The sequence below is a fragment of the Cherax quadricarinatus genome, chromosome 41 (assembly GCF_038502225.1).
Source record: "Cherax quadricarinatus isolate ZL_2023a chromosome 41, ASM3850222v1, whole genome shotgun sequence".
NCBI lineage: Eukaryota > Metazoa > Arthropoda > Malacostraca > Decapoda > Parastacidae > Cherax > Cherax quadricarinatus.
The window spans coordinates 14,752,379-14,769,347 of record NC_091332.1 but is presented as its reverse complement, the minus strand read 5'-3'; the positions used below and the strand labels follow the sequence as shown (position 1 = coordinate 14,769,347).

The following is a 16,969-nucleotide window of genomic DNA, read 5'->3' as shown; positions in this document are numbered from 1 at the left end:
ATACGTAATGACTTACTTTATTCATTCTAGAGTATATTCCATGTTTCTATGTTATTAATATTGTTTATTATGTCATATTAGTTGAATTGTGATAGATAAATAAGCCATAGAGTTGATATTAGTGTCATATTCTCCAACAATAAACTAGCCATCCCTCCCTCACACAAACAAATAGCCAGTAAGAACATAACAATGGAAGAACACTGCAGGTCCTCCTGGAGGAGGAGACCTCCTGCCATCCCCAACCATCCCCCCCCAACACCACCATCCCAGCTTTCATGAATGTGAATATGTGTTCAGTTCCACTTCTCTCCTACAAGCTAGATGTGTTTGTGAATTGTTTTGATCTTTTAATTACCATATCTTGTATCTGACAAGCAACTGACTGACTGACTTGACTGACTGACTGACTGACTGACTTGACTGACTTAAAGTTAGACTTTTTCACTGAAGAGGACCCTGAAACGGTGTCTAGAGCAGCTGATGCCTTACCATCAGTTGTGTATAATGTACTGCAGGGTAAAATAGAACAGAAATCCATTACAGAATTTATGCACACTCCAGTACAATCATCGGCTTCAGTACCAGAACCTCTACCATCCACCTCCGCCCAGTAGGGCCACAGCATAACTCTCCCCTCTCTTCACAATCATCGACAAACACCAGCACCCACAATTTAAGGTAAGAAATACTATTATTTCTGTTGCAGTTATAGTCTTAAGCAGTAAAAAAATAATACATCATGACAATGAACTACAATTATATATTTACTTTTATTTTTGTAAGATCTGGAGGTCTAAAAAAAAAGTTGTTTGAGGGGTAAGCTCGCATCCTGAATTTTTGCTTGCATCCAGAAACAAAAAACTGACTGAGCAACTGCTCATATCCTGAAAAACTCGTATGGTGGGGCACTCGTAAGCCGAGGTTCCACTGTATATCAAAGAAATAATTAACCAAAAGGTACATTATATTGTATGTGCAATTTAATTAGAGGAGGGCCCTGCTTTACAGTGCTTTGCTTTACATCATTTCACTTATGCAGCAGTTTCCAGTTATACCTATTCTTCATTTATTCTGACCTCTTACAATAAATATATTCACCACTCGCTGTAAGGTATGAAAATATTTTAAGGCAAGTAATATGTGTACTGTATATGCATTTTTTAGGCCTAGCTCTGTTGCTCACTTATATTCACTTTTATATTCATTTGAAAGTGAAATAAAGGCAATGTTTCATTTTAGAGCGATTTCGCTTTACAGCAGTAGCCCAGAACCTAACCTGCTGCATGCCTATCTGGAGTCTATCCAGAGGGTATAAGCGGGTTAGGTTCTGTATTAGCAAATTGCCAGTGTACAGCGCTTCACTTTATGGCAATTCACTAATGAGAACATTTCAAATTATACCCAAAAATTCATTTATATGGCTCCTGATTTGCTATTACAGCATCCGCATACCACCTGTTCACTCAATTTGCTTTTATCCACTGTGAGCTCTACATCTCTTCTGATTACATCTGGAAACTTTCCAAAGTTTGTGTTACAGTGACATCTAAGGGTACTTGTGACAAAAAGAGGAATTGTAAGGCTCTTTCTTACTTTAGTGCAAAGTTAGAAATTATTAAACTCAGTGAGCAAGGTATGTCAGTGGCTAAGATAGTACCGAGATACTACTGATAATTGTACAGTGGACCCTTGACCAGCGATGGCATCGATTAACGATAAATCCGACTAGCGATACATTTTAATGCAAAAATTTTGCCTCGACTAGCGCTAAAAAACCCGACCAACGCTATTCGTTCCGTTCGAGACACATCCACTTTGACCTGAGTGCGCCTCACTTGTCCCATGGGTGCCAGTGTTTACAAGCCAGCCAGCCACCGCGGTCACTTCCAAACATACAATTGGAACATTTCATATTATCACAGCCTTTGTAGTGATTGCACCTGCAAAGTAAGTGACCATGGGCCCCAAGAAAGCTTCTAGTGCCAACCCTACAGCAAAAAGGGTGAGAATTACTATGGAGATGAAGAAAGATCATTGCTAAGTATGAAAGTGGAGTGCGTATCTCCGAGCTGGTCAGGTTGTATAGTAAACCCCAATCAACCATCGCTACTATTGTGGGCAAGAAAACGGCAATCAAGGAAGCTGTTCTTGCCAAAGGTGCAACTATGTTTTCGAAACTGAGATCGCAAGTGATAGAAGATGTTGAGACTGTTATTGGTGTGGATAAACGAAAAACAGATAGCAGGAGATAGAATCTCTCAAGCGATAATGTGTGAAAAGGCTAGGAAGTTGCATGACGATTTAATTAAAAAAATGCCAGCAACTAGTGGTGATGTGAGTGAATTTAAGGCCAGCAAAGGTTGGTTTGAGAGATTTAAGAAGCGTAGTGGCATTCATAGTGTGATAAGGCATGGCGAGGCTGCCAGTTCAGACCACAAAGCGGCTGAAAAATATGTGCAGGAATTCAAGGAGTACATAGACAGTGAAGAATTAAAACCTGAACAAGTGTTTAATTGCGATGAAACAGGCCTGTTTTGGAAGAAAATGCCAAGCAGGATGTACATTACTCAGGAGGAAAAGGCACTCCCAGGACATAAGCCTATGAAAGACAGGCTTACTCTGTTGATGTGTGCCAATGCTAATGGTGATTGCAAAGTGAAGCCTTTATTGGTGTATCACTCTGAAACTCCCAGAGTGTTCAGGAAAAACAATGTCATCAAGGCTAATTTGTGTGTGCTGTGGAGGGCAAACAGTAAGGCATGGGTCACTAGGGACTTTTTCTATGACTGCTTACATCATGCATTTGCCCCCACTGTGAAAAATTACCTAATTGAAAAGAAATTAGACCTTAAGTGCCTCCTGGTATTAGACAATGCTCCTGGTCATCCTTCAGACTTGGCAGAGCGACTTTCTAGGGACATGAGCTTCATTAAGGTGAAGTTTTTGCCTCCTAATACCACTCCTCTCCTGCAGCCCATGGACCAGCACGTCATTTCCAACTTCAAGAAACTGTATACAAAAGCTATGTTTGAAAGGTGTTTTGTAGTGACCTCAGAAACTCAACTGACTCTAAGAGAGTTTTGGAAAGATCACTTTAGCATCCTCAATTGTATAAACATTATAGGTAAGGCTTGGGAGGAAGTGACTAAGAGGACCTTGAACTCTGCTTGGAAAAAACTGTGGCCAGAATGTGTAGACAAAAGGGATTTTGAAGGGTTTGAGGCTAACCCTGAGAATCCTAAGCCAGTTGAAGAATCCATTGTGGCACTGGGGAAGTCCTTGGGGTTGGAGGTTAGTGGGGAGGATGTGGAAGAGTTGGAGGAGGAGGAGGAGGACAATGAAGAACTAACCACTGATGAGCTGCTAGATCATCTTCATCAGCATGAGGCCACACCTGAGGAAACTGCTTCGGAGGAGGGGATAGAGAAATTGAAGAAGTTGCCTACTTCTAAGACTAACGAAATCTGTGCAATGTGGCTTAAAGTGCAAACCTTTATGGATGATAATCACCCTGACACAGCTACTGCAAGCCGTGTTGGCAACCTGTACACTGACAATGTTGTGAAACACTTTAGAAATGTCATAAAGGAACGGGAGGTACAGGCCTCTATGGACAGATATGTTGTGCGACAGAAGTCCAGTGACTCTGAAGCTGGTCCTAGTGGCATTAAAAGAACAAGGGAAGTAACCCCGAAAAAAGACTTGCTACCTCAAGTCCTAATGGAAGGGGATTACCCTTCTAAACACTAAGAAGATCAACACTCTCCCCTCCTCCCATCCTATCAATCATCACCAGATCTTCAATAAAGGTAAGTGTCATGTAACTGTGCATGTCTTCTTCAGTTTGTGTGTATTAAAATTAATATTTCATGTGGTAAATTTTTTTTTTTCAATACTTTGGGGTGTCCTGCACGGATTAATTTGATTTCCATTATTTCTTATGGGGAAAATTAACTCGACTAACGATAATTTCGATTAACCCTTTGAGGGTCGACAGGCCCTCTCAGAAACTCGTTCTCAGGGTCGGCCAAATTTAAAAAAAAAAAAATTTATTTTTTCTTATGAAAAGATAGAGAATCTTTTCCCGATCATAATGACACCAAAATTATGAGATTTGATGGAAAACTTACGGAATTATGCTCTCGCGAAGTTAGCGGTCTCGGCGATGTTTACGCATCGGCGATTTTGCCCAATTTGAGCCCCATTTTCGGCCAATTCCTCTGTACTAGTCGACAAACAACATGAATATTTCGCTAGAACTACATTTTTTCTATTGAATGAGTGCAAGAAACCACCCATTTACCATTTTCAACTATCCAATACAGTGGTCAGAATTTAGCAATTTTGCCAATTTCACACAAATTTCAAAAAATGCCAATTTCCGAATAGTGTCCAGAACAAACAAGAAATACATTCCTGGCACTAAAATGACATTTCTTCTGCTCATTAGTCACGTCTCAAGGCCCCTCTTACATTCTTTTGCTTTCCACTTTGAATTTTTATTCTCACGAAAAATAGAAGATTTACTGTTATGCAGACTACTGCATTAGTGTAAAAAATGATATAAATCATATTGGCGCAATTGCAAAAGAATGTTAGACTCACCAGTTGACGTGTATTGGACGCTTGGCATGATTTGTTTACTTTTGAACTTTGGTAAAAATCGAACATTTCTGCTACTTTGAGCTCAATTTCAAGGTACTTTTCATTGTAAAACCAGTAAAAATCATCTAATTTCTGTGATATGCATTCCATTCTATAAAATGAGACCAAGAAAACTAGAATACAACAATAAATACCATACGAAAATACAGTGCAAAGACACTGTTTTATGCCAAAAAAAACGTGAAAGTTTTTTTTTTCTCATTATGCACTGTGTGTTGCAGGATTTTTTTTATACTGTGCACACTGACCACATAGACCCATTCTTTCATATGGAGGCCTACCAGCCTCTTCCCGCGAGATTTGACGGCGTTAGAATTTATGCGTACTAGTACGTCAAAAACCCCTATGCTTAAGACGTACTAGTATGACCAAAACCCTCAAAGGGTTAACGATGAGCTCTCAGGAACGGATTAATATCGCTGGTCGAGGGCCCACTGTACTTGCATGTACCCGTACCTAAATAAACTTAAACTCCTGGCATGCAGGTACATTAAAATCACTATTTAGCTTTGTTACAAAGCTAAAGGAGTAGCTATGCCAGGCAAGGGAGTAGCTAAGAGTGTCCCCATTAGTGTTGAAGATGTAATAAGCAAAATAATAATAATCTCTCTGGGGTGCTGTAAATGTCATATGTTATTACAGACATTTTGATTAATCCAGCTATAACATTTTTTCAAAATTATATAGGAAATATGCTACATATCATATAAACAAAATATATACAATATATAAAAAGTAAAACAAATAAACATAGTTGTGAGGTGTGGTAGCCAGGTGGGCTACCACACCTACCACACTTGATTTCCTACAATAAATACTACTCACCTCTCACCCTACATTAAGACTACAAATACTTTAAGGTAAGTAATGAGTGTACCACATCTGCTTGGTTTTTATGCCTAGTTCTATTGCTAATTAATATATGATAGTGTAAACATGTTATCAGGCATTTATATGCATTTAAAAGTCAAAAAAAGTGTGATTCGTTTTATGAAGATTTCCACTTTATGGCAGTAGCTTGGAATCTAACCCGCCATATAAGTGGTGCCCTCCTGTGTAACAAAATACAGTGGACCCTCGGTTATCGGCCATAATCTGTTCCAGAATCTCGGCCTAAAACCGAAATGGCCAAAAAATGAAATAATATTTCCCATTAGAATTAATGTAAATACAATTAATTTGTTCCAGACACCCAAAAATATTCACAAAAAAAAAAAAAAAATTTTAAAGATTAATTATAGTTTTACATACACAAAACAATGAGAACTAAATAAAATAAATACATGAACAATTAAATCAGTATTACATACCTTTATTGAAGACTCTTCTTAGCTTATGGAAGATAGGGAGGAGAGAGGCTTGAGAGTCACTGTACCCCTGCAACTCACTCCACTTTGCACACATGTCCTTAATCACTGAAGAAGGCACATTCTCCCCTCTCTCTTCCTCCTCTTCTGAAGCAATTTCCTCAGCTGTGGTCTGTTGCTGTTCCAGATGAAAGTCTTACAGCTCTACCCTCTACCACCATCACTACCACCATCTACCACCATCACAACCACTACCACCATCAATACCACCCTCTACCACCATCACTACCACCCTCTACTGCCATCACAACCACTACCACCATCACAACCACCCTCTACCACCACCACAACCACCCTCTACCACTATCACTACTGCCCTCTATCACCACCACTCTTGTACTTTGCTACAATTTTTCTTAAATTCCATCGCATTTCTCACTTTCTTTACCAAAGGAACTTTACTAGGAACTTTCTTTGGGGCCATAGTTACTTATTTTGCAGTTGCACTTGGCCCTTTCAGGGTTTCGGACGTACTAGTACGGCTTACGCACCAGGGTTTTTGACATACTAGTACGCCTAAATTCTAGCGCCCTCAAATCTAGTGAGAGAAAGCTTGTAGGCCTACATATGAAAGAATGGGTCTACATGGTCAGTGTGCGCAGTATAAAAAAAATCCTGCAGCACACAGTGCATAGTGAGAAAAAAAAACTTTGTGTTTTTGGATTAAAACAGCGACTTTGCACTGTATTTTCATATGGTATTTATTGTTGTATTCTAGTTTTCCTGGTCTCATTTTATAGAATGGAAGACATATTACAGAAACTGAGATGATTTTGACTGGTTTTATAATGAAAAGTACCTTGAAATTGAGCTCAAAGTAGCAGAAATGTTTGATTTTTACCAAAGTTCAAAAGTAAACAAATCATGCTAAGCGTCCAATACACATTAACTGGTGAGTCTAATATTCTTTCACAAGTGCGCCGATATTATTTATACCATTTCTACACTAATGCAGTAATCTGCATAACAGTAAATCTTCTGCTTTTTTGTGAGAATAAAAATTCAAAGTGGAAAGCAAAAGAATGTAAGAGGGGTGTGGGGACGTGACTAATGAACAGAGGAAATGTTATTTTAATGCCAGGAATGTCTTTCTTGTTTATTCTGGACCCTATTTGGAAATTGGCATCTTTTGAAATTTGTGTGAAATTGGCAAAATTGCTAAATTCTGACCACTGTATTGGAGAGTTGAAATCGGTAAATGGGTGGTTTCTTGTACTCATTCGATAGAGAAAATGGAGTTCTAGCGAAATAGTTATGATTTTTGTTGACTAATACAGTGGACCCTCGACCAACGATATTAATCCGTTCCTGAGAGCTCATCATTAATCGAAATTATCGTTAGTCGAGTTAATTTTCCCCATAAGAAATAATGGAAATCAAATTAATCCGTGCAAGACACCCAAAAGTATTGAAAAAAAAAAAATTTACCACATGAAATATTAATTTTAATACACACAAACTGAAGAAGACATGTACAATTACATGACACTTACCTTTATTGAAGATCTGGTGATGATTGATGGGATGGGAGGAGGGGAGACTGTGGATGTTGTTAGTGTTTAGAAGGGGAATCCCCTTCCATTAGGACTTGAGGTGTCAAGCCCTTTTCCAGGGTTACTTCCCTTCTTTTAATGCCACTAGGACCAGCTTGAGAGTCACTGGACCTCTGTCGCACAACATATCTGTCCATAGAGGCCTGTACCTCCCGTTCCTTTATGGCATTCCTAAAGTGTTTCACAACATTGTCAGTGTCACAATTTAACACTTGTTCAGGTTTCAATTCTTCACTGTCTATGCACTCCTTGAATTCCTGCACATATTTTTTAGCTGCTTTTTTGGTCCAAACTGGCAACCTCACCATGCCTTATCACACTATGTATGCCACTACGATTCTTAAATCTCTCAAACCAACCTTTGCTGGCCTTAAATTCACGTCAAAGACCTGGGAGTGATCATGTAGGAGGATCTCACCTTCAAGGACCATAACATTGTATCAATTGCATCTGCTAGAAAAATGACAGGATGGATAATGAGAACCTTCAAAACTAGGGATGCCAAACCCATGATGACACTCTTCAGGTCACTTGTTCTATCTAGGCTCCAATATTGCTGCACACTAACAGCACCTTTCAAGGCAGGTGAAATTGCTGACCTAGAAAATGTACAGAGAACCTTCACGGCACGCATAATGGAGATAAAACACCTCAATTACTGGGAGCGCTTGAGGTTCCTGAACCTGTATTCCCTGGAACGCAGGCGGGAGAGATACATGATTATATACACCTGGAAAATCCTAGAGGGACTAGTACCGAACTTGCACACGAAAATCACTCACTACGAAAGCAAAAGACTTGGCAGACGATGCAACATCCCCCCCAATGAAAAGCAGGGGTGTCACTAGCACGTTAAGAGACCATACAATAAGTGTCAGGGGCCCGAGACTGTTCAACTGCCTCCCAGCATACATAAGGGGGATTACCAACAGACCCCTGGCAGTCTTCAAGCTGGCACTGAACAAGCACCTAAAGTCGGTTCCTGACCAGCCGGGCTGTGGCTCATATGTTGGTTTGCGTGCAGCCAACAGTAACAGCCTGGTTGATCAGGCTCTGATCCACCAGGAGGCCTGGTCACAGACCGGGCCGCAGGGGCGTTGACCCCCGGAACTCTCTCCAGATAAACTCACATCACCACTAGTTGCAGGCATTTTTCTAATTAAATCCTAATGCAACTTCCTAGCCTTTTCACATATGATCGCTTGAGAGATGCTATCTCCTGCTATCTGTTTTTCGTTTATCCACACCAATAACAGTCTCTCAACATCTTCTATCACTTGCGATCTCAGTTTCGAAAACATAGTTGCACCTTTGGCAAGGACAGCTTCCTTGATTGCAGTTTTCTTGGCCACAATAGTAGCGATGGTTGATTGGAGTTTTGTGTACAACCTGGCCAGCTCGGAGACACGCACTCCACTTTCATACTTAGCAATGATCTCTTTCTTCATATCCATAGTAATTCTCACCCTTTTTGCTGTAGGGTTGGCACTAGAAGCTTTCTTGGGGCCCATGGTGACTTATTTTGCAGGTGCAATCACTAAAAACGCTGTGATAATATGAAATGTTCCGATTGTATGTTTGGATGGGACCGCGGTGGCTGGCTGGCTTGTAAACACTGGCCACAAGTGGACGCGTCTCAGACGGAATGAATCGTGTTGGTCGAGTTTTTTAGCGGTAGTCGAGGCAAAATTTTTGCGTTAAAATGTATCGCTAGTCGGATTTAACGTTAGACAATGCCATCGTTGGTCGAGGGTCCACTGTACACTGGAATTGGCCGAAAAGAGAGCTCAAAGTGGGCAAAATCGCTGATGCATATACATCGTCGAGACCGCTAAATTCGCGAGTGCATAATTCTGTAAGTTTTCCATCAAATTTCATACTTTTGGTGTCATTATGATCAGGAATAGATTCTCTATCTTTTCATAAGAAAAAAATAATTTTTTTTTTGAAATTTGGGCAACCCTGAGAACAAGTCTGGGAGAGGGCCTGGGGACCCTGAAAGGGTTAATAAATAACCACCAAAAACAATGGATTATGGCAAAATGTTTGGATGAATGAGCAGAAGCCTCCTTACTCGCCCAAAGACAGCCAGACTGACTCGCGAGCAGCTGGTGGCAGTGGGCTGACGTGTCCCATATGGCCGATAAGCGAGTTGGCCGATAAGCGGAACAGCCGATAACCGAGGGTCTCTTTAATAATGTATAGTTAAGCAATGAAAAAGGCCAATAGTGAAAGACTGGAGACAGCTGTCAGCTGTGTTCCTAGGCTTCTCAAAATTAGAGTACAGGTTACTTTTTAAGTGCCGATCACTGATAAGAGAAGAATATTCTTAATTCATGAGCTACATAAAAGCTGCCACAAAAACTAAGCATAGGAATAAGAATAAGAAGTTTATTTTAACATGATACATGTTTGTACAAAGCTGTATGACAATTGGGTGTACATGCCAACAACCCTTTTATGTGCAGAGTATTTTGGGCAAACTTAAGACTAACTTAAGAGTAATATGGCAATAACAGTATGAGTAATTTTGTACATATAGTCACTTAGGCGAGTGTAATTTTAAATTTAGGAGTTAACAATGAATACAAGAGAACTGAATATTCTATTAGTTCATGCTATATGGCTTGAATAAGTTAGAACATATGCAGTTGGATATACTGTATGTATGTATATGTAAAAATTACACCTACCAATCATCAATCGAACAGTATCTGGATTGAATGGTGTCCAGTTTCCATTGGAGAGGGCAGACTGCAGCTCTCCTGCATCAATAGCTCCACTGCCATCCTTGTCTACTCTGCCGGTAATAAAGACCAGACTGGCTAAAAACTGTATTCAGAAAATATCATGAAGCATCAGTAAATGCAAATCTACATTAAACAGTATTCTAGACAACTTACCTGCCCTTGATTTACATGTGTATACAAACGAGCCTTCCACAGTACGATATATTGAGCAATTAACAATATTTTTTTTATAAATAAACATTATGTATGTACACGTAAACAGCCGTATAGCCCTTGTGGCTTAGCGCTTCTTTTTGATTATAATAATAATAATACACGTAAACAATCCCCAAAACTTACTGCTGGAAAACGCTAATAAGGAAATTCCTGTCAGGCATTCCACCAGCCATTTCAGTTGTTTGCAGCACCAATCTGAAACAAAAATAAAATACTGCCATCACTAATAACTTTACTTCATAGAAACTAAAAGTATGAAATTTAAGCTTTCTCCCTTAAGTTAAATTTGTTGGTTAAAATGATACAATTTAGAAAGCTTGTCTGAACATCCACATTTTGCTTAGCTGTAGATAATGATGGTAAGAAATTACGAGGTAAAAATATTTTTGTATAGTTCATTCACAGATTTCATGAAAAAAAGGGGTTAATTTTAAATAAGTGCAGTATGGATTAATTGAATTTTAGTCAAATTATGTCAAGAATTAGTTCAAAGTATTTTAAGGAAATTTTCACATTAGTGCATATATGCACCGAATTAATATTTAGGTGTATGAAAGTTAAAGCAGATAAACTTGAATGCTTTACATACATACACACATTTATATATATACAAGTGTTAGAATAAAGTGTTACCTGGTGTAAAACTACATGTACTAGGAGAGACCTCCTACATTATATGAAGGCCACAGTGTGGTAAGCTCTCACTATATTACCTTCAATTTTATTCTGAGAATACTGGATACTTGCCAGGCACTTTATACAATGCAGGAATTTCCATTGCAAATTACTAGTTCAGTCACTCACTCTGCTGCTACTACAGAACAAAATACAGTATATAGCCTAGTACAGTTGTAACCATAGGATTTTGTTGTTAGAATCAAGCTTATAAGTAAATTAAATATACACTTTAAATTATACATACATGTTACATAACAGGATTTACATAGGCAGTGGAACTATGTACTGTCTTGAATAAATGTAAACTCATTTATAGATTATTCAGACCTTTCACATGGTACAGAAGCCTACAATAAGTTAGAGTGACTAGCTATGAATATCTATTATTCCTTTTGGTAGTGCAGAAGTAGGTAAATCAGCCAATCTTTTAGTTTAAATATCCTTACTTTTTATTCTATCAAAAATAATTATGCATCCTGGGAAAGATAGTAATTAATATATTGTACCAAACTTTTAGACTTAAAGGAACTAATCTATACCACTGTATATAGTATGGGAGTACTAGCATGTAATATACATTCTTAAACAAGTTAATCTTGTTTAAGTTACTTTGAATTTCGTGCATTTACAGCCATAAGACATTCTTTCAAATTGGGTGAATCATACTATAGCAACCCTAATATTGATAAGGTTTGCTCAAGTATGGTTCACCCAATTTAAGGAACAGGGGTTATGGTCTAATTTTGTTTACTGGTTACAGTACAATTTTTCCCAAGATACACAGATTGTGTTCTGATTTATTCTAGATGTGAATTCAACAACCGGAGCAATTTTTCCTATAAAGAATAATGTAAATACAGTGATACCTCACACATCCGGCCTGCCATTATCCGAACCTTGCCAATATCCGAACAGGCCCTGGGAAAGGGCAAAATACTAAAATTACCGAAACATCTGAATGGCCATTCGGATACGGCAGAAGGCTGAATCAAACGTGGTGCACACTTTAGTGTACCATTATTACAGCTGTGTTTTGTCCTAGCTATCTTGTGCATGGCACCAAAGAGGGCCAGGAATGTGCTTACTCTAGAAAAAAGAGGGAAATATTGTCGCACGTGGATGCAGGTTGGTCCAACGCTGGGGAAAAAACTACAGAAGACGACACGCAGGACTGCCTAGAATGTGACGAAGTCAACCCTGGTGTAAAACCTCTGACAGATGCAGAGATTGCAGTATCAATGTTGCACCTGGAACATTCCGAAAGTGACGACGACGACCCAATGCCTCTAAGGCCAAAAACTTCAGCAGCAAGGGCAGGTGTCAAAACACTTTTGGAGTATTTGGATCATCCACTGTCCACAGCCCATTTGAAAAGTTATGATTCTGTGGTCCGTGAAATCTGGGAGGCTGTTATTAGAGCCCAGAAATCTGGTCCCACCGCCAGACAACACTGGACTCGTTTTTTAAACCTACAATGCCGTTGTCAATGGCAATATGATGGGGTATGGATGACGATACGATGGTATGGATGCACATTTTTTCCCCTCACGTATCTGGAAACTCCGTGTTTCCGAACCGGTCTTGGCCCATATAGTTCGGATATGAGAGGTATCACTGTAGAATTAATCCATTCCAGACCCCAAATGACAGCATAATAATTTATTAAATATGTACTAAGTACTACATAAAACTGTAAAAATTAATAGTAAAAGAAACTTTAACTGAAATATTGTACAGTAAATGAAAATTTAACTGCCTCTCACCTGTCAGAGGAGAGCTAATGATACACTGGAAGCAGGAGGTGGAGAAGAGGAGAGGGTATGTTACTGCCTGGAAGGAGAGTCACATTTTATTAATATGTCAGGCAACTGTCCTTCTGGTGTTGTTTCTCTTCTCTGTCTCTTTTTCGTCAGTAACACCTTGTTCTGGCTCACTGGTTTTTTGTCTCCCTAAAAACTTGTCCAGTGAAGTTTGTTTCAGGCTCCGTTTTAACATTTGTCTAAATTGAGACATTACACTGTCATTGTACATGTTAGAGACGGATGGTCATTGATTTGTCTGGATGGTATTTTTCAGCAAACTCCTGCACTTCATGCCATTTAGCACACATTTCTTCGACAAGTGCAATGGGCACATCATCCCTTCCCTTCTCTTCCTCTGATGACAGCTCCTCTGCTGCAATCTGTTGCTGCTCCTCCTGAAGGTCTACAAGTTCTTCTGTGGTGAGTTCAGTTCTGTGCCCCTCCAACTCCCCCACATCACCTTTCTACAAGTTCTGTGGTGAGTTCAGTTCTATGCCCCTCCACCAACTCCCCCACATCATCTTCAGTCACCTCTAGGCCCAAGGTTGTCTTCTTAAAAACTCGTGGATTTTCAGAATGATAAACAAGGGCTTCAATTTCAAGTCCTCCACTTGCATTACCACATAATAACAGAGTGAGCCTATCTTTCATTATCTTGTGTCCTGGCAATGATTTTTCCTCTTCAGTTATGTAGGTCCTCTTGGGCATTTTCCAGAAGAGGCCTGTTTCGTCACAATTAAACACTTGTTGGGAGACAAGCCCTCAGCATCTACATACTTTTGGAATTCAGACCATGTTTTTTTCTTCAACAATTGATTTTACACCTCTCAACTAAATCATCTCATCCAATCAACTTCAAATTTTCAACACTTGTGTACAGTAATGAGGACCAAAGTCTTGAAACAATTGGCATGTTCACATGCCCTATAACTAAAGTTGTTGAACCCATTCCTGTCCTCCTGGAATGGCTCAGATAACTTCAGAAATCCACAGTGACATAGCTTCAAATAATCAAAAAAAGTACCAAAAATTTTGACAAAGGCAAAGATTGAAATTCAAATGCACTGGTACAGATTTGAAAATTTTGTGTGAAACAGTGAGAAATTTGTATTCCCATTAATTTTGTTATTTTTCAGTTTGCCTCTCCTAAACAGCTTCAAAATTTAATGGTTGATGCATCTTAGGGTTAGGATAGTATGTTTTAACCCTTAAACTGTCCAAACAGAGATACACGCCGACGTGCGGCAGGCTCCGAACGTAGATCTACATTTTTTTTACGTGCTTTCAAATGGGAAAATCAAGGCCGGAGCACTACACACGTGAACGTAGATCTACGTTTGGACAGTTTAAGGGTTAAGTTTTGCTCATGTGGTGACAAATTTATATTAGTAAAATATTGTAGTAAGAAAAAAAAAGTGGAATCATTGGAATCCATGCCATAACTGGAGAATGACTTTAAATTTTTACCACTGGTATCATTTCCCAAACACAAGGATCATGCTGCCATTGGGTAGCGTAAGTCCCAATTTGCCATTTTACTGAATAAAGAATGACATTAATTTTTTATTCAATAACTAATGAATGCTTGTTCTGATTGATTTCAAAATACGATAGATGATGTTTTTTTTGAAGAGAGGTGATAAGCCGTAAGCTTAGTCTGAAAATATAAAATCTCACTGGTATGTCATTCATAATTACTCACAGTATAATAATATAAATAATAAGTACCTTTATTTCTACAAGTTTATGATAAAACTAATACAGACCTAGATATCAGTAACATACTACATAGAAAGGCCCTGGCTATGCAGAGCATTTCGGGCAACTTAGGTTAATTTTGTCCCTAGAATGTGACCCACACTAGTCAGCTAACACCCAGGTATCTATTTACTGCTAGGTGAACAGGGACAACAGGTGTCTTAAGGAAACACGCCTCAACATTTCCACCCATAAAGAGAATCAAACCTTGGGCCTGGTCTCAGACTGGGCTGCGAGGGCACTGACCCCTGAAACCCTCTCCTAGTATACTCCAGGTAATGACCTCAATGTGAGAGCTAAGTGCACTATCAATCGAGCTACAGGACAGTGATGAAGACTAATGCGAATCACTAAGTCACTGTATAACCACCTTCAGTCTACTCACTTACAGGTGGCTTCTGCTGTGGATCTTAAGTCAATTGTAGCTGAATTTCAGGAAAATTACTGAAAAACTCATAGGAGGGTATCTGATAAAATGCAGTTCATTTCAATGAAGATTGTTGTTGATTCTGAACCTGGATATCATCAGAAAATTAATACTGCTCATAAACTCTACACAAATGCTTACTTTTGTGTCAGACATGTTATTCAACAAATTAAACAGGTGAGTTTCCAACAACTTTTCTAAAATACTGAAGGACTTATCAGCTATGACTCCTCAAGATGCTTTGCTTCTAAAGAAATTTTGTATTCTGAAAATATTTAACCATGGTGTCAGAGAGGAAAAGTTTAAGTGTTGAGCATCAAGTGAAAGAGTGTGTTGAGCATCAAGTGAAAGAGCGTCTTGAGAAAAAAAATAGTCATACTATCACAATTCCACTTTAAGTTGCTACTATGCTCAGACCATACTATGATGCTTTCACAGTTCTGTATCAGCTGGTGTGCATCAGTGTGTCTTTGCCAGTTAATTATGTAACATATGAATCTAGTTTTCCTGCTGTGACTGACAAAATCTTACTTGAGGAACAAGTGATAGTGTGGTTATACTATCTATTAATTGAAAAGAGCCAAGAGTCTGAACATTAAGAGTTATCATTGATAACTTTGCTTCCAACCATAACAAAGGAAGAATCACATAGTTATAGCTTCCAGTTACCCTGAACCTCTCATTTGAGAGTAGAATAAGTCTATTATGCTCTTCCTGCATATCGACCCTTTTGGGTTTAGCACAATCTGATTATTATATTGTTATCTCTTCCCCTATATCATTACATTAATAAGGCCATTATTTTGGTGAAAGGTTATATATTTATTTAATTTCATATAATTATTGTTCATTTTCTTTGATATGGACATTTGCTTTCTCTCTTATAAGGTGCAAATATAAGGATATTTCGAAATTTTTTTATTCCAATTGATCTGTAATATACACTAAAATTAAAATAGTGCTTGCTCTGCAAATGCAAGAAAACCTTTAGTCCCCATCCAACCAGCTAACTCTGCAAGCACCCCCTAAAAAAAAAATCAAGGCACCACTCTTGAAGCCAGTGATGATGCTCTTTAAAGCATTTACTTTTCAGATGAGAATGCTGTACAGTGACAGCAAAATCTAAGACTGGCAAAATTCTAGAACTGGTGAATGAAGAGAAAGTTAAATAAATGCCCATACAGATTCAAATTCTTAAATTAGTGGGAATAATTAATAACCCTTAAATTATACTCCTTAGATTGCAGGAAAGAAAGGTATAATTTAGAGAGGAACATGCTTAAGAAAGTAGTTCTGAATCTGCAAACCGAGATTAGCTACTTCTTGTGAGAATGGGAGGCTTCTAGTTTCTCCAACCCCTTATTTTATTTATTTATTTCTACAAGTACATGTACAATGTATACAGGACATATGTGCTATTATATAGAAAGGCCCCATGTTATGCAGAGCATTTCAGGCAAATTAGGTCAATTTTGTCCCCCAGGATGTGATCCACACCAGTTGACTAACACCCAGGTATCCAATTTTACTGCTAGGTGAATAGCAACAGCAGGTGTCTTAAGGACCACCTATACCAGGGATCGAACCTTGGACCTCAGTGTGTGAGCCAAGTGTGCTACCAATCAAGCTATGGATCATTTGCAGCCCAGTGCATCAACTTTAATGTCCGTTAGTAGTGTAAATCTCCAGATTTATTAAGGTTGACGGACTGATCACCTCCAACTACTTCCATGTCTACCACCACCATCAG

The 16,969-nt window shown here is 38.8% G+C and overlaps 1 protein-coding gene across 7 annotated transcripts in view; it reads right to left on the bottom strand.

Annotated features, from left to right (window-relative positions):
- Positions 1–16,969, bottom strand: part of Alg-2 (Apoptosis-linked gene-2) — a 52,543-nt gene that overhangs the window by 34,672 nt on the left and 902 nt on the right. For 4 of the 7 annotated variants that reach the window (XM_070093028.1, XM_053786850.1, XM_053786851.2 and 1 more), the window contains exons 2-3: positions 10,678–10,749; positions 10,282–10,388 (exon numbers count right to left, since the gene is read on the bottom strand). In XM_070093028.1, the coding sequence (XP_069949129.1) occupies positions 10,282–10,388; positions 10,678–10,727 (157 nt within the window). In that variant the 5' untranslated portion in view covers positions 10,728–10,749. Of the gene's footprint in view, positions 1–10,281; positions 10,389–10,677; positions 10,769–16,969 lie in introns of all 7 variants that reach the window. The other 3 variants (XM_053786849.1, XM_053786848.1, XM_053786853.2) reach the window with 1 other exon arrangement.